Source organism: Zalophus californianus, chromosome 8 (genome assembly GCF_009762305.2).
Source record: "Zalophus californianus isolate mZalCal1 chromosome 8, mZalCal1.pri.v2, whole genome shotgun sequence".
Classification (NCBI taxonomy): domain Eukaryota; kingdom Metazoa; phylum Chordata; class Mammalia; order Carnivora; family Otariidae; genus Zalophus; species Zalophus californianus.
This window is the reverse complement of record NC_045602.1, coordinates 101,192,360-101,215,549: the sequence shown is the minus strand read 5'-3', so window position 1 is coordinate 101,215,549 and position 23,190 is coordinate 101,192,360. Positions and strand designations below refer to the sequence as shown.

General features: G+C 40.8%; 1 protein-coding gene across 9 annotated transcripts in view; it reads right to left on the bottom strand.

The window, feature by feature from the left end:
- Positions 1–2,768: 2,768 nt before the first annotated feature.
- Positions 2,769–23,190, bottom strand: part of TASP1 (taspase 1) — a 295,328-nt gene continuing 274,906 nt past the window's right edge. For all 9 annotated transcript variants that reach the window (XM_027622321.2, XM_027622326.2, XM_027622324.2 and 6 more), the window contains one exon: positions 2,769–3,799. In XM_027622321.2, the coding sequence (XP_027478122.1) occupies positions 3,707–3,799 (93 nt within the window). In that variant the 3' untranslated portion in view covers positions 2,769–3,706. The remainder of the gene's footprint in view (positions 3,800–23,190) is intronic.

The following is a 23,190-nucleotide window of genomic DNA, read 5'->3' as shown; positions in this document are numbered from 1 at the left end:
AATAGGGGAACAAAGAAGGGTACTGGGAAGGGAAGAAGGCCAACATGAGGTGTATTCATAAGTCAACTACCACAGAGGGCAACTGAAGCTTAACTTCTGTGGGAAATCTCAAAAACAGTGTGAAACACGTACCCCAGACTTATACCACCCAAGAAGCAAGGCAGTGAGTATATTTATACAAATTCTGTTCATCACTGGTTGAGAATTGCTATTGAGGCATGCTGATTCCCAGGCATTTCTAGCCTGCTGTGTGCAGGGGCAGCTTTCTGTAGTTCCAGAACAAGTCCTCAGGCGTAGAGGTGCAGATGCCAGCCTCCAACTGTTGTCTGGGGCACTCTAAACTGGAGAATTGATGGGCAGTGACAGTGGTCTGCTCCAGACCCTTGCTCAGCTGGCTTTCACTGGCAAATCAGACCTTGCCACGGTGCTCACTGTGCGGACCTGTGGCCAGAGAAAGCAGAAGCTGACTGTACCGTTAGGACTGGGGATGGGTTTCTACAGAAGTCTTAGGATAGAATATAGGTACTGAATAGCACTAGCTGAACCAATAATAAATGAGGTAATTCTTGTAAGTCTGGACATCCTTCTGTGACATTCTTAAGTGAAACAGCAGGTTATGTAAACCCATTTCGGTGTTAAAAACTTAGAAAATTCATGCATGAAAAGTCTGCAAGAATACAAGAAAAAGTGTTATTAACTGTTGTCTCTAGGGAAGTGGGGTTATGAGTTAATCTTTTGTTTGTTTGTTTTTTGCTTATCTATTTTCTGATGTTTTGTAATGAGCATGAATTGCTTTTATAATAACAATGACTGGATTTTTTTTTAATGCCACAATAATACAATCTCAAGATTCAAGAATAATTTCAGGACGTTTCTAAATGTTCCCTTCTTCACACCCTCCTTTCCTCCCTCCCCCTTACCTGTGCTTCGAAACAGAATTACAACCCTGCTTATTTGCAGGTGACTGCAATGTACCATCACCACTCTCAAACATGGGACAAAGTGAGCAATTAGGCAAAAAAGACTTTTGAGCAGCCAAAGAGAAGTCCCCACAGCCGCAAGCTAAAAGTCATCCATTTTGCTCACAGACAAGCATTTAGGACTTACTTACATGTACTTTGTACACAATTCTAACAGACACTGCTCTCAGACTTCAACTTCACAGTTCAAAGCAGCAGGGAAAAAGGGAGGAAGGGCCTGCCCTCATCAGACACACAGAGGGCAGTGAGAAGAGGCAGAGCTGCCAAGTGAGGGGGGTGGGCCTAGACAAGGCCTTCAGACCTCAGCACTGGGCATGGGCACTGTGGGTGCCTGCAGGTAGAGCACATGCCCTCCATCTCCTCGCCACTTCCAGAAAACTCCCGTTTCCAAACCCAGAGCAGAATCACAGGGATGGCCTTGAGGAATCCAGACCAGGCTTACTTATACTCAAGAGAACCAAGCATCCAATGATCAGGGCTTGAAAAGAAGCAGTAGATAGGCATACAGTAAAGATCATCCGTGTTAAAATACTGCTTCAGCATCTTGGTGATATAAGCCAGACTAGGGAATGAGGTTCCTTTCTTATCTGTTTCTTTTGACCCTTTCTACTTTTGTGTGAAATGAGGTCGATTATCCTCTGGTTCCAGGATCTGCTCTTTAATATCTGATCTGATCACTAAGGAACTTATACCACCCATTACGTTTTTGCCTCCATGATTCTGAGTATCACTTTTTTTTTTTTTTTTGCCTCCTGGTTTGACACTATTCCTTAAATTAAAAAAAAAATAGGAATTGGAGAATAAAGCCTTAACAAACTGTTTTTGGAGGGGCTGTGCTCTTTTATACTGACCAGTTTTTAAACTCTTCATAAAAGGGGTTTTTAACAAGCCCAAACTTTTAAATATGAGTAGAATAAAGTCAAAAGAAGATGAAAAGAAATGGCATTCCTGGTGAAGTAGGTCAGATGATTTTCAGACTCCAAAGTGTCCTGATAGTTTTATGTGATCCAGTCCAGTTCCTCAAAAAACCCTGTCAACAGGTAACAGGTCTTTGAAAGCTTTTGAAGCCAAAGGCTCCCCACCAGCCAGCCCATCGCTTACTACGTTCTCAGCCTCATTAAGAATGAGAAACAGATACCACGGCACCAACCCGTCTACGGGAACACAGCGAAACAAATGTAATTGCCTGTACAAGGAATATAAATCAGCAACTCCCAAATCATTCATATTTACACCCACTCCATTTTGGTTGTCTTTCCTTTATAATTTGGCCATACATCGATGTCAAGTGTATAATTTCATCTGGGGCTTTATCAGTTACCGCCCAGAGCCATGATTATATGGTGCAGGGAACTTCCTCTCCCTGAGCAAGGCTATCTTTAGTATCTTCTTGATAGCTACTTCTTACACATAAAATCAAAAGAAAAGTCTTGGTTTCCTTATGTGGCTCCACAATCACTAAATATAACATTTAGAAGCAATTTATCAACTGAAACCCTTGGGTTTTCAGCTGCCACTACAATTTTCCAAAGCAGAGTGTTCTTATGCCTTCCCTTTGTTATTTTTTTATCAACCTGCAATAAAAATTTTAGGGATCTTGATACTGATCATTCAATCATGAACGAAGTTCAACTTTCATCTTGTTAAGTGTCCAGCCTAACTGCACAAAGACTGCTTTTGAACTATCAGAATCATAGCAAAAAAAGATAAAGGTATGATTTCTGGAAGAAGTAACTTTTTACAAACAAAATAAAAAATGGCTCTCCAATCTAGGATCCCAAAGATAATTTATTAGTCTGAGAAGAGGAGTCACACACTATACCCAGTAATATGCTTCTTTTATTTTTGTGCCTTTATCTTAAAAATATATTTAAACAAGAAACAAAGATAATATTGAATTTTCCCATAAATTTTGCTTTCTTATTTACAGTGTTACATTGTAAATAACATTCCATTATACACAAATTAAGGACTGTGCATTCCTGTATGTTCTCTTTACATATTCTTTCATTATATAGTACATATAGCTCGAAGATATGCAGTATTTAAGCTTAGAAAAGCTTGAGGAAAGAAGTACAAACTTTATCAATAAGACTATTATTTAAAAAGGTTCTGACCTTAATTCTCTGCTAGATTGTTTCACTGAAACCATTCTTTGTTAAAGAAAAATGCCCCATATGAGGGATGAGAATAACAGTTTAAGTTACCACAGGATCCACTTAAACTGGTTAACAAATAAAAACACTTTATCACTTAGTACTGTTATTAAATGGAGCACTACCACTGTCAAATCATTTAAACAAGTAGATTTACTCTTCAGTTCAGACACACCACATCAACGACAGCTGGTACCTCTGTATGAAATCAAAAATGTTTCCTTTGTAACTTTAGGTTTTACTTGTAAACAGTAAAGCACACATTTTGTAAAGATGATTTAATCATTCCTGGTCGTAGGTTACACAATAAGGAGCTTGTATTTCATCGAGGGAGAAGCAGGCACACGCACTGCACGCGCGCGCACACACGCGCACTCAGTCCTGCCCACCAGCGGAAGACCCGCACGTCACTAAGCGCTAACTGCAGCAGCACTAGTGTTGCGAGCCGTGCACGAGGCTGCAAAGAGGAATTATAAAATGGCGAAGATAAAACATCCAACTTCAGTTAAAATCCCCGAAACGCTCAGGCTCTGAAATGCCTCTCGGACGCTTCATGCTCAGCCTGAAGGGTCAGTTCACTGGGCTCTCCAGGCGGCAAACCCCGCCTTCGATTGCCACGGACTGTCCCGCCACCGCACCAGGAGGGAGTCTCGAAATGTGAGTCTGCAGAGAGGGAGACAGGAGAGCGTTAGAAGTGCCATTGGTGTCCTCCCATAAACGACAAGGGCGGAGGAAATACCAGAATGCCACAGCCTCTCTTTGCTTCTCAGGATCTACACACCCTGAGGGTGGTAACCTTTAAGTGCAGAGAGATCCTGTTTGGTCAAATCTCGCAGGGGATGTTTACTGAGCATCTACTACGTGCTAAGCACAGCACTGGCAACGGCAAGTACAGAATGAACACTATAGCTAAGGCTCCTGAGAGCACAGAACTTATAATTTAGTCATGAATTCAGAAGAGTAATTAATTGTTTTAAGGCCAACTTTATCAAGCATATTTTAGTTCTCTGAAAACTAATAATTTATATACATTTCGTCTTCCAAAGCAACTGAGAATACCTGATTCACGTTTACATTTTATTCCCTAAGGGATCTGAATAGCTTGCAAAAATTCAGATAATTCAACAACCTACAAAGTGAGGCAATGAGACTGAAAGAAAAACAGAAGCTTACAAAATAAGGTAAAGACAGGCATGAGATTAACACACAAAATCTTGCCTGAGTTCTGTACCCATGCTAGAGGCAGCCTGCTGCCCCATCTCTCAGCTTCCTCATTCCATGACCAGAGAGTTGGTTCATGTGTGTCCAGGATCACAACAAACCAACTGCTCAGAAGGGAGTAACAGTTCCTGGTACAAGGCCTGGGAACTATCTCTCTTACGGGGCTTCATACAAAGTAGGTACCACGTTCAGTGGGTGTATGAAGACATCAGTTGTACCAAGAGGAGTTTTGTAGGGCCGAGGGTAAACTTTACTCAAAGGACGCTGCCCTGATGGAAGATTGTAAAAGCTGTTCCATAAGGGGTCAGGATGATGTCAGCCAGGAATTCCTTTTTTTGATGACCTGGCTTAATCCAGGGATAGATAAATGTCGGGAGCTTCTAAGAAGAACAGAAGGACCACATATCCCTTAGGTAATCCTCTCTAATTCTGCTACTCTAAACAAGTTTTTCCTAAGGACTGAACAGAAGTGAGTTCGAGCCCCGGGTGAAGCTGTTTGGACGAAGCTAGCGAAGTGGCCAAGCCTAGAGTGGGAATGATGTCCTCTCATGCAAGCAAATATGAAACAAGCCTATGTTTTGGATGGAATGACAGCTAAGCTAACTGATTCGTAGTTGGAGGGTAGACAGTATTCTTGAATCTCACTGTGCAAGTCCTATTAGAGGAGCTAACGTAAGTCAACAATTTGGAAAGTTCTAGAGAATAGGAACTGTTCTCTGGGCCCTGAGTTTTTCTGTGTGCAAGGCAGGAAGCAACCTCTAAACTACAAGGGTGAGGTCTATTGCCTCAGCTAGAGAGCTGGGTGAGGTAGTCTCTGTGGTATCTCCTGGGACACAAGTATCAGTTAGTTCACTCACTAGGCTCATGCTTCTGGGAACCGTGCCCCAGAATCTGGGCTCACTATTACATCTGAGGGCCAAACTTGGATCTCACCATATGGATACACTGTACCTGAGGAGCCCATAGTAGGAAAGCTTGTGGCTCTATTGTTTCTTTATTCCTCATTTAACCTACCCTGAGTTAGGACAGGGTGCTTTGTTTAATTCTGCTACCCAGCAGTCTTTGCCACACCAGGCACAAAAATCTCAGTTCTCCCAATTCTCAGGGTTCAATATTGATGGGCCTACTTTTATTCTTCCAGGAATTCCTTAACATGAGGTGAAAGAGAATTTTTTCCCCTAGGTATCATTTTTTTTTAAGGTTCTTCTAAACAAAACAAAACAAAACAAATCCCTGAAAGAATAGAAGTCCCTCGGTCAATTTCATCCCTAATCTCACCCGTTCCAGTCATGTATACAGTCATGCAGCTATGACAGGGATCAAGAATGAGGCAGAACCCCAGTGGAAAACAGTATGGGGACTCCTCAAAGAATTAAACATAAAACTACCATATGATCCAACAATTCCACTTATGGCTATATACCCCCAAACAAGTGAAAGCAGGGACCCTACAGCCAAAAGGTGGAAACAACCCAAGAGTTCATAAACAAAATGTGACATATAGTACATACATGCAATGGAATGTTATTCAGCCCTAAAAAGGAAGGAAACTCTGACACATGCTACAACATGGATGAACTTTGAAGACATTATGCTAAGTGAAATAAGCCAGATATAAGAGAACAAATATTGTAAGATTACACTTATATAAGATATCTATTAGTCAAGTTCATAGAGACAGGAAATAGGACAGTGGTTGCCAAGGGTTGGGGGAGGGGGAATGGGCAGTCACTGTTTACTGGGTACAAATTTTCAGTTTGAGAAGATGAAAAAGTTCTAGAGATGGATGGTAGTGATGGTTACACAACAACATGAATGTACTAAATGCCACTGAACTGTGCATTCAAAAATGGTGAAAATGGTAAATTTTTTTATGTATATTCTACCATAATAATAATAAAGAAAAGAATAAAGCAGAAATGACAATTTCCTACCTGGTCGAGAATAATACTCCACATGATAGCATTAAGAAAAGAGGCTAGCTAGGAATGAATCTACAGTGCAGACCCCCGTAGAAGAAACATCAACACCATCAGGTTCTGTTCACAAATAGATTGGAATTCTCTAGTCAGGCTGTTAAAATATCTGTCCCCTAAGAGAGAAGCTCACAGGAAAATCTGTCTTCATGTTTCCCAGAGATCCAGGGAGAGTCCAGTGGGACCTCCTGGCAGGCCTGGTCATCCAGGCATTAGAGAATAAATTAATTGTTAAAAGATCAAAGCGTCAACATATGTCCAAGCAGATGGCCTGCAACTTGACCAGGGGGATGCTGGTCTTAAAGCAACTGATTTCCTGCTGACCAAGGAAAAGACCAGAGCTAGAAGGAAGAAATTCTTGCCCTATGGACCAGGGGACTTGATAGCAATCCCTTGAGATTTACAAATTCTCAGATGGCCAATTCAAACTTATCTCTGACACTCCCCCAACCAGGTTTATGATAGAAGAACATCTAAATAAACTATGCTAAGCTACAAGGCATCAAGGAGAGTTAGGAAGGAAAAGAAAAAGGACTGGAAAAGATGACAGTGGTCTTGAGGTATCTGTTAACAGTACATGGACAAAATGCTTCAAAAACAGTGAGGTTTGTATAAATTTTGCTGTTTACATAAGACAGAAATGCTCAACTAGACAAACTAGTTAAGATTAACTCCTCAGGATTACCCCCTCACCAAATCATCTAGTCAAGAGGGATTTTGCAATTACAGAACACATTGGCGTGATCTTGGTGTTGAGAGCAATAAAATGGTTAACCATCTGTCCCAATGACAGTACTTCCCCAGCTTCATCCATCAACATGATCTCCTGACTCATCAGAAAATAACTGCCCTTGGTCTGAAAACATTTGAGCCAGGATGTATTTGAAGCTTTCTGTGGAAATTTCAATGGAGCATCAAATCACATTATGAACAGTGGGAGCTGTTTAAGAGAATGTTTTATATGAGTATTCATCTTGAAATGCTCTTTTAGAGAAGTGGGTTGGAATTCCTCTTGTGGCTGAAAAGAGACCATTTTCTACAATGAACTTATATGTCAGCATTGAAAAGTGCAATAAAGTATTTTACATTGTCTAAGGACTCTGTAGACTCTCGGGTACCCTACAAGCATTAAGAATTTAACAAGGTGTCTTAAAACCATTTAAATACCAATGTACTTTTATGAAAATTAAGAACTAATGATAAATAGCACATAAAAATCGTATATGAAAAAGCAGCAGATGAGTTCATTTTGGGTTGTTCTCCTCCACTTCTTGTTGCATGCTCTACTCATATACCTGTCTAACCATGATTCCATGTCTCCAATGTCCTTTTCTGGGTCTTTCTCAAGTAAAGACTTCCCTGACTGGATCCTCAACTCAATCTAGAAGCTCTTCTTCTAGCTCTTGTGGCACCCATCTGAGCATTTCTTGTCCTGTTATGTAACTGTCTTGGTTCTTGGTCTGCTTTGAATTTTTAGCTTCTGTAAGTGAAAGTCAATAGGAGGCAGGAGCTGGTCTTACACAGGCCTCTGTATTCCTTGCACCTGTCAAAGTGCTTGACCCAGAAGGCACTCTGGAAATGCTTACCGAGTGAAGTGACTACAATATACCCTCAACGGGTTATACTTATGAATGCATAAAAAATCTCAAGTGTTTTAACTAGTATGACCAGCCAGTTTGATTAAAAAGTCAAACTAGTTTGTCATAGCAGATTCTTTAAAATAGATTTTTTTTTAGACTAACTAAACTTTTCTATTTTCCAAGTGATTGTGTTGTTAGAACAGAGATGGAGCTTTAGATTTCTCAGATGCTAACAGCTCCATACCAGTGGAACCCACTGGCTTTACACTTACAATTCTCTGCTTTCTCACTAATTCCCTGACCAACATACAAAGATCCTTTGAGGTTAACATTCCTTGAAGAATTATAAATTATAAATTAAACTTATAAATTATACTTATAAATTAAATTATTATAAATTATAAATTAAACTAATTCAAAGCCAATATTCTTATGCCTATATCTTGTTACAAAATCAAACATATTGTATAACAAATTTAGTCTAAGATTTTAAAATGAGAAAGTTAAAGAAAAAATATCATAGAAATTGTATAATCCCTTGATGTCTTAATCACAATCTAAGTAGTAGTTGAGACTTCCTATCATTCATATTCATGTCTTTAAATCTCTTAAGACCACCTTAGTGACTGTTCTTTTGTGGTTTCTAGGAAAATTCGAAGCACACGATTTAACTTTAAAAGTCTCAAAGCCTTTATTTAGTGGTTATATTTTAATCCATCTTTCCACTCTTAGGAGAATTGTTGAGATCTACCACAAGAGTCAAGGGAAGAGACTCTTAAACAAGTTATTATCCTCTTTTGGTGGGATCAGGAAAATAAAATCTGGACAGACATGGTCCAAAAAAAGCCTTGGAAATATTTTATTCATTGGTTTCATAATTCTGAGGGCTTAGTTTTCTGTTTTTTAAAAATAGAGCTTGAAGCAAGATAGTACTGTCAAAGCAATACAGGCATTTACAAATAGAATAAATGACATGGAGAAAACATTACACACAGAAAGACTTAAGAAACGGTATTTCAAAACACATAGGAGGTATTTTCATCCACCAGAAGCTTAAAAAGTACATGTAATATATAACATATCATGTCCAATTCTGAAGTTAAATCTACAGAGCCCGTTTATCATGATGGTTATGTGCATGGGTTACAGAATCAGAGCATCTTGGGTGCTGGGGCATTTCCTCTTCTTCCTGGACACATTGAGGGACTACATTTCCCAGCTTCCTTTCAGTTAGCTGTGGCTCCATGACTGAATCAGGCCAGTGGACTAGAGTGCTATGTGCCACTAACAGGCCTGGCAGAAAATCTTCTTCTTTTTTTAATAATTTTTATTGTTATGTTAATCACCTCAAAGGATCTTTGTGTGTTGGTCAGGGAATTAGTGAGAAAGCAGAGAATTGTAAGTGTAAAGCCAGTGGGTTCCACTGGTATGGAGCTGTTAGCATCTGAGAAATCTAAAGCTCCATCTCTGTTCTAACAACACAATCACTTGGAAATTACATCATTAGTTTTTGATGTAGTGTTCTATGATTCATTGTTTGTGCATAACACCCACTGCTCCAAGCAGAATGTGCCCTCTTTAATACCCATCACCAGGCTAACCCATCCCCCCACCCCCCCTCCCCTCTAGAACCCTCAGTTTGTTTTTCAGAGTCCATCGTCTCTCATGGTTCGTCTCCCCCTCCGACCCACTCCCCTTCATTCTTCCCCTATCTTCTTCTTTTTCTTTTCTTAACATATATTGCATTATTTGTTTCAGAAGTACAGATCCGTGATTCATCAGTCTTGTACAATTCACAGCACTCACCATAGCACATATCCTCCCCAATGTCTATCACCCAGCCACCCAACCCCTCCCACCCCCCACCACTCCAGCAACCCTCAGTTTGTTTCCTGAGATTAAGAATTCCTCATATCGGTGAGGTCATATGATACATGTCTTTCTCTGATTGACTTATTTCACTCAGCATAACACCCTCCAGTTCCATCCACGTCGTGACTTATTTCACTCAGCATAACACCCTCCAGTTCCATCCACGTCGTTGCAAATGGCAAAAATCTCATTCCTTTTGATGGCTGCATAATATTCCATTGTGTATATATACCACATCTTCTTTAGCCATTCATCTGTCGATGGACATCTTGGCTCTTTCCACAGTTTGGCTATTGTGCACATTGCTGCTATAAACATTGGGGTGTACGTACCCCTTCGGATCCCTACATTTGTATCTTTGTGCTAAATACCCAGTAGTGCAATTGCTGGATCGTATGGTAGCTCTATTTTCAACTGTTTGAGGAACCTCCATACTGTTTTCCAGAGGGGTTGCACCAGCTTGCATTCCCACCAACAGTGTAGGAGGGTTCCCCTTTCTCCACATCCCCGCCAACATCTATCGTTTCCTGACTTGTTCATTTTAGCCATTCTGACGGGTGTGAGGTGGTATCTCATTGAGGTTTTGATTTGGATTTCCCTGATGCCGAGCAACGTTGAGCACTTTTTCATGTGTCTGTTGGCCATTTGGATGTCTTCTTTGGAAAAATGTCTGTTCATGTCTTCTGCCCATTTCATGATTGGATTATTTGTTCTTTGGGTGTTGAGTTTGATAAGTTCTTTATAGATTTTGGATACTAGCCCTTTATCTGATATGTCATTTGCAAATATTTGGCAGAAAATCCTCTTATGCATCATTCTCCATACTCTTTCTCTGATGACCTTGAGGCCCACGTGCTGTAAGGAGCCTGAGACTCTGGTTCACAACTTGGAGGAGAGCCTGCTACTAATCACAATCCCCAATTTGAATTTTGTGGGAATAAGAAACACACTTCTTATTGTGTTTGGGCAACTATACATTTTGGGGTTTCCTTCTTAGAGCAGCTGGTGCTATCTTAACCAGTAATGGTTCAACACAGGCCTGTGCACTTTCTAGCTGTGTAACCTCTGCGGGCTATGTGACTTCTCAGGGCCCCATCTCTAAAATGAACATAATAGTAGCATTTATGATCAGGTTGATAAGGACTACATGAGATATTGCATGCAATGAAAATACATGTTAACTGATATAAGATTATTATTATTCAAACAAACACATAGCCATAGAATAAAACATCATACGGCAAAATCTCTATTGTAGATTACTGGATATCCAAGAATTGGAGAATTCAATTTTAAAAGTTTGATAGTCTGCAAAAATAGAATGAGGTATTTTAAAGAAAGATTAGCTGCATGCTAAAAGGTAAGGTTCAAGAAAATGGACATTTTTAGGTCAGTATTTTTGATGGTGCTATTTTGCTGCTACAGATAAAATAATTAACAATTGCTGAGTACTTAGTAACTGCTAAAGGTTTGTATATATCTGTTTGCTATATAACTAATCTTCTAAGTCTCAAAAACAGTGGACATATTTGGGTGCTACAGAGAAAACCAAAATGGTAGAATACTGGCGAAATGCCTTCTAAGAACATGTGGCATTGAGGGAAGACAAGTACAGCCATATAAAGTGATTAGAAAACTATTAACAAAAGCACATAACCATGTACTAGAAGGGTAGAATACTCCAAAGAGTGTTTTCTAACACCAGTAAGCAATTAATTCTATACTGCCAATATTGATCAGGGGTCCTACAGCTGAACTCAATGCTGACACTGTTTACCAGGAGATAGTGTCAGATCCTATAGGTTAAGGGCTCAGTACCACAAGACTGTTCCTCCTTCCCAATCCAGACACCAATCACAAGTCCAGATTGATGGACCTACCCACAATAAATGGCAGGTTCCCACGACCTCTCTTCAAGTTTGCTAATTTGAAGAGTGGGTCACAGAACTCAAGAAAACAGTTTACTTACTAAATTACTGGTTTATTGTAAAAGTATATAATTCAGGAGCAGCCAGATGGAAGAGATGCATAGAGCAAGGTAGCTGGGAAGCAGCTCAGAGCTTCCATGCCTTCCGCAAACATGCCATTGTCCCGGCATCTCCATGTGTTCACCATCTCCACCTTACGGGGTTTTTCTGGACGCTTTATTACATAGGCATGACTGACTAAATTACTGGCTATTAGTGACTGAGCTCAACCTTCAGCCCTTCACCTCTCCCTGGACATTGGGGGATCTGGCTGAAAGTTCCAACTCTTAATCACATGGTTGGCTCCCCTGGCAACCAACACCCATCCTTAGGTTACCTTGGGGTTTTCCAAAAGTTGCCTCATTAACATAAGCTCAGGTCTGGTTGAAAGTGGCATGTCATGAGTAACGAGACACCCATTTCACCTTTATGGATGTAATTCGATTTTAGGAACTGAGGACAAAAGACCAAATATTATAACAAAATATGATCCCACTGCTCTTAATGTTTATGATATTCCAAGGGTTTTGAAAGCTGTGAGTCAGGAACCATGAAGGAAGATCAAATATACATTTCTTATGATAAATCACAATATCACAGATACCCAACCATAAATGTCATAGGAAGTCAGGAGTGAGAAAATGGATGTGGATCACAGAATTGAGGAAGACATTCCAGAGGCCCTGGCACTGGAAGGCAAGTAGAACAGCAGCACAGAGGGATAGAAAAATGATATGTTGGACCTTAGGAAGGGAGAGCTGACAGGTTTATTTGGTTTGAGACACACAGTTTTTCCAACTTTTAAAAATAGAAAATATTTTTAAATGCAGGAGTTGTACAAAAGCATCTTGATTTCTAGCTTCTCTTGAAAAATTTGGCAACCCTTGATTCCTTCACTGGGGTGAAGTCATAGCTACCTTCTTAAAGTACATTTTTGGCAAGAATTTTCTACAGGTGGGGCTGCTCTTCCTGCAGAGTATGTTCAGAGGCACCCAGTATCTAGTGATCCTCTTTCTGTGGGTTTGATCCACTGGGTTCCGGTAGTGGCAGCCTGATGCTTCCATAGGAAATTCCCCCAACCTTTTGCCCAATGGTTTTAGTGGCCACTGATAATCATTACTTAGACCCCTTATTTCATGAGGGAGTTCCCAAAGGATGGTTTCCTGTCATTCTCACTACATTAAGAGCTGAAATTCTTCTATGAAGAACTTTCTCTCATCAGCTTTTTGCTATTCTAAAACAAAGTTTATATAAGAAAGGAAGGATAAATATTTGATTTTCCACAGCCTTTCCAGGGTGCAAATAATAAACTTCCAAAAGTGGCCAATCACTCCCCCCCCCATCATTTTTTGTGGTGTTAAGAAATCAGTTTTTTTTTTAAAGATTTTTTATTTATTTTTATTTGACACAGAGATAGTGAGAGAGAGAGCATAAGCAGGGGGAGCGACAGGTAGGCAGAGGGAGAGGGAGAAGCAGGCTTCCTGCTGAGCAGGGAGCCCGATGCGGGGCTTGATCCCAGGACCCTGGGGTCATGACCTGAGCCAAAGGCAGCCGCTTAACAGACTGAGCCACCCAGGCGCCCCAAGAAATCAGTTTTGTTAGAAGAAAGATGGTAGGAGATTAAAGAGGGAACATGGTTGGGGGGGTAGGGATAGAAAGAGAAGGTACAGCATTTTACCTCTTCATTCATTCCAGCTAAAGGCCAATTCTTCTATATTTTATTTAAAAAGAGAGAGAGAGAGAGAAACAAAAGAATTATAAGAGCTACTTCCAAACTGCCAATGCAAAAGAAACCACATATCTGGCTGGACTGGCTTGCTAGCTCTGTTGTGGGTGACTTATCTGTACACTCATCTCTTTTAAGTCAAATACAGTACCTTATAGAATGAATTAGCTCCTTCTGGACTGACATAAAATAAGTGTTGCTGTCAGTTAATATTGTAAAGTTTGCTCAAGATCAATTTGACTATTTAGCAGAAAGTTCTTTCATCAAAGTGAACTGGGTGTTAAGATAGTATATGAGTCTGCTTAAGGCTTCCCTAACAAAATACCTCAGGCTGGGTGCCTTAAAGAACATCAGCTTATTTTCTTACAGATCAAGATATCAAGAGGTTTAGTTTTTCTGAGGCCTGTCTCCTTGGCTTATAGGTGGTCTTTTCTCTATCACGGCATCCCTAGTGTCTCTTCCTCTTCTGATAAGGACCCTGAGTCCTACTGAATTAGGGCCACACCCTTATGTTCATTTACCTTAATCACCTCATTAAAGGCCGTACCTCCACATATAGTCACATTCCGGGTTAAGGCTTCAAGACATGAATTTGGGCGCTGGGGCGGGAACACAATTCAGTCCATAATAGGACCAGTCCATAACAGATACAGATCTTAAAATGATACGGAGTAAAATCCAACAATGCCCCATAGGTTCTGGTCTCCATTAGTTCTCTGAGCTGAACTCCTCCTGCTCTCCCCACTTTGCTTGGTCCTCTCTCTCCACTTGCCTCCTTGCTGTTAGGCAACCACACAGCACACCCCAACTTTAAGGCTATTACGGATACTGTTCTCACTGCCCAGAAAGCTCTTCCACCCAATGTCCCTGTCACTCGCTCGCTCAACCCTGCCGATCTGTACTCCAAAGCCGCCTATTCAGGAAGGGTTACGCTGGCCCCTGGCCCTGAATCTCACTACATCACCCTCTCTGTTTCAAGGGTTCCTATGTCCTTACTGCTATCTAACCAGCCATTTACTTTGCTCCTTTATCTTATTCATTTCTTGTCTCTCCCACTGGGACATAAACTCCATGAGGGCAGGGAGTTTCTCTCTTTGTTCATTGCTTTTTCCTCAGTTCCTAAAGGATACTCTGGTATATGGGAGGGGTTCAGTATACTTGGTAAATGAATAAAGGCCTGGCGGAGCAAGATGGCGGAGGAGTAGGAGACCTAGATTTTGTCTGGTCTCAGGAATTCGGCTGAATAAGGATCAAACCATTCTGAACACCTACGAACTCAACAGGAGATCGAACAGGAGAGTAGCAACAACTCTCTGAACAGAGAAGTGACCACTTACTGGAAGGTAGGGCGTGCGGAGAAGTGAATCCGAGGCGATATTCGGGAGGATAGACGGCGGGGGAGGGGCCTCCGCCGGCCGCTTCTGGCAAGTGATAGAGCCACGGAGCACAACATCGGACCTTTTAGAAGTTGGCTCGGCGGAGGGACGTCGCTGCAGTGGCTAAGTGGGGGGTGGAATTCTCCCGGGACAGTGTGGTCTCAGGACCCTTGGGGTCACAGAGAGACCGGGGGTGCCTGAGTGCGCCAGAGCTCCCAGGTATCAGAGCAGGGAAGCCGGCTGCAGAGACGGAGCAGAGTCGCGGGCTCTCAGCTCTGGGTTGCCATAAACTGTGATCTGCGGCCCAGTCGGGGCACGGCTCCCCCAGCAGGGACCCAACAAGCAGCAGATCCGGGGAGACTCCCCTTCCTTCCCGGGGAGGAGCGGTGCGGGAACGCACTGCTGGGATCTGCTGGGTTTGGAGACTCCGAGCGGGGTCGGGTGCCAGAGATAGCAACGCTCGGTCACAGGCCGAGGGAGCACGGAGTGCGGCCGGAGACCGGGGACACGGAAGTGACTGTTTTTCTCTGGGGGCGCACTGAGGAGTGGGGCCCCGAGTTCTCGGCTCCTCCGGGCAGAGACTGGGAGGCCGCCATTTTCGCCCTGGTCCTCCAAAGCTGTACCGAGAGCTTGCAGGGAACAAAAGCTCCTGAGAGCAAACCAGAGCAGGTTCCTTAGCCCGGACCGACCAGGGCGGGGCAATTCCGCCTCCGGCAAAGACATTTGGAAACCACAGCAACAGGCCCCTCCCCCAGAAGATCAGCACAAACAGCCAGCAAGCCAAGACCAAGTTGATCGATCAAGGAGAATAGGAGAACTCCAGCGCTAGGGGAATACTGCACATAGATTCATGGCTTCTTTTTTTTTTTTTACCACGATTCATTATTTCATCAAAGTTAATTTTTGTTGACTTTTTTTTATTTTTCTTTTTCCCTTTTTCAACCAACATCTTATAAATCCCTTTTTTTTAAAAAAAAACATTTTTTATTTTTTTTTCATTTATAGAGTCATATTTTATCCCTTCATAGTAGTTACCCTTGTTTTTGGCATATATATATAAGTTGTTCTCTCTTTAAAATTTTGAGGTACAGTTTCTTCTAACAGATCAAAATATACCCTAAACCACTAGTGTATGGCTTTGTCCTAGTCTCCTGCCTGATCACATTCTCTCCCTTTTTCCTTTTTTTTTTTCCTTAAATCTTCTTTCTTTTTTCAAACAACTTATCTTACCAAGTCCTTTTATAAAATCTTTTATAATTTTCATCTTTACAGTCATCTTCCATCGCTTCATTGTATCAACCCTTATTTTGTACATATATGTCTTTCTTCCTTTAAAATTTTAGGAGGCACATTTTTCTAACAGACCAAAATACGCCCAAAATCTAGTGTGTGGCACTGATCTATGCACTAGCCTGATCATATTTGATCATATTCTGCCTTTTTTGAATTGTTTTGTTTTTGTTTTTATCTTTTTTTCTTTTTTTTTTTTCTTTCTTTTTCTCTTTCTTTTTTCTTTCTTTCCCTTTCTTTTCCCCTGGTTTCAGGTCTTTTCTGATTTGTATACAGTATATTTGCTGGGGACGTTGTAAACCTGTTAGCCTTTTGTTCTCTCATTCATCTATTCTCCTCTGGACAAAATGACAAGACGAAAGAAATCACCTCAGCAAAAAGAACAAGAGGTAGTACCGTCAGCCAGGGACCTACTCAATACGGACATTAGTACGATGTCGGACCTAGAGTTCAGAATCATGACTTTAACGATACTAGCTGGGCTTGAAAAAAGCGTGGAAGTTATTAGAGAAACCCTTTCTGGAGAAATAAAAGAACTAAAATCTAACCAAATCGAAATCAAAAAGGCTATTGATGAGGTGCAATCAAAAATGGGGGCACTAAATGCTAGGATAAATGAGGCAGAAGAGAGAATCAGCGATATAGAAGACCAAATGATGGAAAATAAAGAGGCTGAGAAAAAGAGAGAGAAACAACTACAGGATCACGAGGGCAGAATTCGAGAGATAAGTGATACGATAAGATGAAACAACATTAGAATAATTGGGATCCCAGAAGAAGAAGAGAGAGAGAGAGGGGCAGAAGGTATATTGGAGCAAATTATAGCAGAGAACTTCCCTCATGTGAGGAAGGAAACAGGCATTAAAATCCAGGAGGCACAGAGAACCCCTCTCAAAATCAATAAAAATAGGTCAACACCCCGACATCTAATAGTAAAACTTACGAGTCTCAGAGACAAAGAGAAAATCCTGAAAGCAGCTCGGGAGAAGAGATATGTAACCTACAATGGTAGAAACATTAGATTGGCAACAGACCTATCCACAGAGACCTGGCAGGCCAGAAAGGACTGGCAAGATATCTTCAGAACACTAAATGAGAAAAATATGCAGCCAAGAATACTATATCCAGCTAGGCTATCATTGAAAATAGAAGGAGAGATAAAAAGCTTCCAGAACAAACAAAAACTAAAGGAATTTGCAAACACGAAACCAGCCCTCCAAGAAATATTGAGAGGGGTCCTCTAAGCAAAGAGAGAACCTAAAAGCAGCAAAGAGCAGAAACGAACACAGACAACAGACAGTTAACAGTCACCTTACAGGTAATACAATGGCACTAAATTCATACCTTTCAATAGTTACCCTGAATGTAAATGGGCTAAATGCCCCAATCAAAAGACACAGGCTATCAGATTGGATTAAAAAACAAGACCCATCCATATGCTGTCTGCAAGAGACTCATTTTACACCCAAAGACACCCCCAGATTGAAAGTGAGGGGGTGGAAAACCATTTACCATGCTAATGGACACCAAAAGAAAGCTGGGGTGGCAATCCTTATATCAGACAAACTAGATTTTAAAACAAAGACTGTAATAAGAGATGAGGAAGGACACTATATCCTACTTAAAGGGTCTATCCAACAAGAAGATCTAACAATTGTAAATATCTATGCCCCGAACATGGGAGCAGCCAATTATATAAGGCAATTAATGACAAAAGCAAAGAAACACATTGACAACAATACAATAATAGTGGGGGACTTTAACACCCCCCTCACTGAAATGGACAGATCATCTAAGCAAAAGATCAACAAGGAAATAAAGACTTTAAATGACACACTGGACCAAATGGACTTCACAGACATATTCAGAACATTCCATCCCAAAGCAACGGAATACACATTCTTCTCTAGTGCCCGTGGAACATTCTCCAGAATTGATCACATCCTAGGTCACAAATCAGGTCTCAATCGGTACCAAAAGACTGGGATCATTCCCTGCATATTTTCAGACCACAATGCTTTGAAACTAGAACTCAACCACAAGAGGAAAGTCGGAAAGAACTCAAATACATGGAGGCTAAAGAGCATCCTACTAAAGAATGAATGGGTCAACCAAGAAATTAAAGAAGAATTAAAAAAATTCATGGAAAGCAATGAAAATGAAAACACAACTGTTCAAAATCTTTGGGATACAGCAAAGGCAGTCCTGAGAGGAAAGTATATAGCAATACAAGCCTTTCTCAAGAAACAAGAAAGGTCTCAAATACACAACCTAACCCTACACCTAAAGGAGCTGGAGAAAGAACAGCAAATAAAGCCTAAACCCAGCAGGAGAAGAGAAATCATAAAGATCAGAGCAGAAATCAATGAACTAGAAACCAAAAGAACAGTAGAACAGATCAACGAAACTAGGAGCTGGTTCTTTGAAAGAATTAACAAGATTGATAAACCCCTGGCCAGACTGATCAAAAAGAAAAGAGAAATGACGCAAATCAACAAAATCATGAATGAAAGAGGAGAGATCACAACAAACACCAAAGAAATACAAACAATTATAAGAACATATTATGAGCAACTCTATGCCAGCAAATTAGATAACCTGGAAGAAATGGGTGCATTCCTAGAGATGTATCAACCACCAAAATTGAACCAGGAAGAAATAGAAAACCTGAACAGACCTATAACCACTAAGGAAATTGAAACAGTCATCAAAAATCTCCCAAGAAACAAAAGCCCAGGGCCAGATGGCTTCCGAGGGGAATTCTATCAGACATTTCAAGAAGAGTTAATACCTATTCTCCTGAAACTGTTCCAAAAAATAGAAATGGAAGGGAAACTTCCAAACTCATTTTATGAGGCCAGCATTACCTTGATCCCAAAACCAGACAAAGACCCCATCAAAAAAGAGAATTACAGACCAATATCCTTGATGAACATGGGTGCAAAAATTCTCACCAAAATACTAGCCAATAGGGTCCAACAGTACATTAAAAGGATTATTCACCACAACCAAGTGGGATTTATTCCTGGGCTGCAAGGCTGGTTCAACACCCGCAAATCAATCAACGTGATACAATACATTAACAAAAGAAAGAACAAGAATCATATGATCCTCTCGATAGATGCAGAAAAAGCATATGACAAAGTACAACATCCTTTCTTGATCAAAACTCTTCAGAGTATAGGGATAGAGGGTACATACCTCAATATCATAAAAGCCATCTATGAAAAACCTACAGCGAATATCATTCTCAATGGGGAAAGGCTGAGAGCTTTTCCCCTAAGGTCAGGAATGCGGCAGGGATGTTCACTCTCACCACTGCTATTCAACATAGTATTAGAAGTGCTAACCACAGCAATCAGACAACAAAAAGAAATCAAAGGCATCCAAATCGGCAAAGAGGAAGTCAAACTCTCACTCTTTGCAGATGATATGATACTGTATGTGGAAAACCCAAAAGACTCCACCCCAAAACTGCTAGAACTCATACAGGAATTCAGTAAAGTAGCAGGATATAAAATCAATGCACAGAAATCAGTGGCATTCCTATACACCAACAACAAGACAGAAGAGAGACAAATCAAGGAGTCTATCCCATTTACAATTGCACCCAAAACCATTAGATACCTAGGAATAAATCTAACCAAAGAGGCAAAGGATCTGTACTCAGAAAACTATAAAATACTCATGAATGAAATTGAAGAAGACACAAAGAAATGGAAAAACGTTCCATGCTCATGGATTGGGAAAATCAACATTGTGAAGATGTCAATGCTACCTAGAGCAATCTACACATTCAATGCAATCCCCATCAAAATACCATCCACTTTTTTCAAAGAAATGGAACAAATAATCCTAAAATTTGTATGGAACCAGAAGAGACCCAGAATAGCCAGAGGAATACTGAAAAAGAAAAGCAAAGCTGGCGGCATCACAATTCCGGACTTCCAGCTCTATTACAAAGCTGTCATCATCAAGACAGTATGGTACTGGCACAAAAACAGACACATAGATCAATGGAACAGAATCGAGAGCCCAGAACTGGACCCTCAAGTCTGTGGTCAACTCATCTTTGACAAAGCAGGAAAGAATGTCCAATGGCAGAAAGACAGTCTCTTCAACAAATGGTGTTGGGAAAATTGGACAGCCACATGCAGAAGAATGAAACTGGACCATTTCCTTACACCACACACAAAAATAGACTCCAAATGGTTGAAAGACCTAAACGTGAGACAGGAGTCCATCCAAATCCTAAAGGAGAACACAAGTAGCAACCTCTTCGACCTTAGCCGCAGCAACTTCTTCCTAGAAACATCGCCAAAGGCACGGGAAGCCAGGGCAAAAATGAACTATTGGGATTTCATCAAGATAAAAAGCTTCTGCACAGCAAAAGAAACAGTCCACAAATCCAAAAGACAACCGACAGAATGGGAGAAAATATTTGCAAATGACATATCAGATAAAGGGCTAGTATCCAAAATCTATAAAGAACTTATCAAACTCAACACCCAGAGAACAAATAATCCAATCAAGAAATGGGCAGAAGACATGAACAGACATTTCTCCAAAGAAGACATCCAAATGGCCAACAGGCACATGAAAAAGTGCTCAACATCGCTTGGCATCAGGGAAATCCAAATCAAAACCTCAATGAGATACCACCTCACACCCGTCAGAATGGCTAAAATTAACAAGTCAGGGAACGACAGATGTTGGCGGGGATGCGGAGAAAGGGGAACCCTCCTACACTGTTGGTGGGAATGCAAGCTGGTGCAACCCCTCTGGAAAACAGTATGGAGGTTCCTCAAACAGTTGAAAATAGAGCTACCATATGATCCAGTAATTGCACTATTGGGTATTTACCCCAAAGCTACAAATGTAGGGTCCCAAAGGGGTACGTGCACCCCAATGTTTATAGCAGCAATGTCCACAATAGCCAAACTGTGGAAAGAACCAAGATGTCCATCGACAGATGAATGGATAAAGAAGAAGTGGTATATATACACAATGGCATATTATGCAGCCATCAAAAGGAATGAGATCTTGCCATTTGCAACGACGTGGATGGAACTGGAGGTTGTTATGCTGAGTGAAATAAGTCAATCAGAGAAAGACATGTATCATATGACCTCACTGATATGAGGAATTCTTAATCTCAGGAACAAACTGAGGGTTGCTGGAGTGGTTGGGCGTGGGAGGGATGGGGTGGCTGGGTGATGGACATTGGGGAAGATATGTGCTACGGTGAGCGCTGTGAATTGTGTAAGACTGTTGAATCACAGATCTGTACTTCTGAAACAAATAACGCAACATATTTTAAGAAAAAAGAAAAAGAAGAAGATAGCAGGAGAGGAAGAATGAAGGGGAGTAAGTCAGAGGGGGAGACGAACCAGGAGAGATGATGGACTCTGAAAAACAAACTGAGGTTTCTGGAGGGGAGGAGGGTGGGGGGATGGGTTAGCCTGGTGATGGGTATTGAGGAGGGCACATTCTGCATGGAGCACTGGGTGTTATGAACAAACAATGAATCATGGAACACTGCACCAAAAACTAATGATGTAATATATGGTGATTAACATAACAATAAAAAAATAAAAAAAAATGAATAAAGGCCTTTTTTTTTTTAATGAGGGTTGGGAAACAAGAGTACAAACTGCAAATTAGACATTTTGTATTTCTTAATTTTATATTTTATAGTTTTGTTATAATTTTTAATATTTATGGAAATGAAACAATCAAAATGATATTGAAGTTGTGGACCTCAAAAAAGTCTGAAAATAAAAGCCTGCAGATTTCCCAAGACTGACACAGTATGGTCCAACAGATTCTGTTCATTCATTTACACCAGAATTGCACTGTCAGCACGTATATCCTCTTCTTTTAGAGAGAGATCAACAGACATCAGTTACCTAAACAGTGGTCAAGGGGGGCTGTGTGCCTTGTGTGTCTCTTATGTTAGGCCACATTAATAACATTTTGATGAAGTCAGCATGAGGAGAGATACGGAAAACACTACAGCAACCTTTTTGCACGAGCATTTTCCCTTCTGGAAAGCAGCACTCTAGCCTAGTGAGACATCAGTGCCTCCTGCTCAGTCTTTACCAGGAGCATCTGAGGAGACAGATAGTCTTTTTCCCTACCATTTTCCTTTGTCCTGTTAATTCTGACTTACTTTTCAAACTGTTGAGTCCTCGGTAATAGATTTTTCCATCTACTAATGGTGTCACATGAACTTTCTTAATATACTATGGAATAATGTGTGTAGAAATCATAGAATAAAGACCCATTTAGATACAGGCTAGGTTTGTCTTCTGTATTTATCACTGTGCTACTCAGGCCATGGAAATTCAGTACTGTGAGGTGGCTCTGTTGGCTGAACATATCTTATGTCCTTACATAAGGACATTCTTACCTGATGTGATAATAGTCACTCTGTGCTTTCTTTTACTGGAACAAATGTGACAGACCTTAAATGACCGATTCCAGGGAGAAGGGCAGGGGAAGTGTGTCTGGTTGGCTTTTATTGCTTTGTTTCTATTATGGGCATTTCTCCCCCCTTAATGAGTGAGTCAGGAGACACCACCACCCCCTCCTTCTCCCAGAAGTTCCCTGCCCACTGCTTTCAAGAGCTGTCTTTCAAGGAGATATAACTTCTGAATAAGTATATTCTGAGCATTCTTTGTGTGTGGCATTAAACCTCGGAATGTAGTTTACTGCTCCAAAAATAGTCTGGTCTTTAGATTTCATCCTGAAAGCAGATGTCCTCAAGTAGTTGATGGTGTCACATGAACCTGCTTAATACAGTCCAGAATAATGTGTATATTTTATAGAGCAAAAACCGATTTACCTATAGGTCATAAGTTCTGCTGCTCACTTCCTAAGCCTCTGTGATACTGAGAAAGTCAGTGAAGTCTCTGAATTATAAAATGAGGACTTTGGGTTAGATTATCTCTAGAATAGCCCCTCAAGCTGTTTTTTTTTAATTTAATTTTATTATGTTAGTCACCATACATCATTAGTTTTTGATGTAGTGATCCACGATTCAT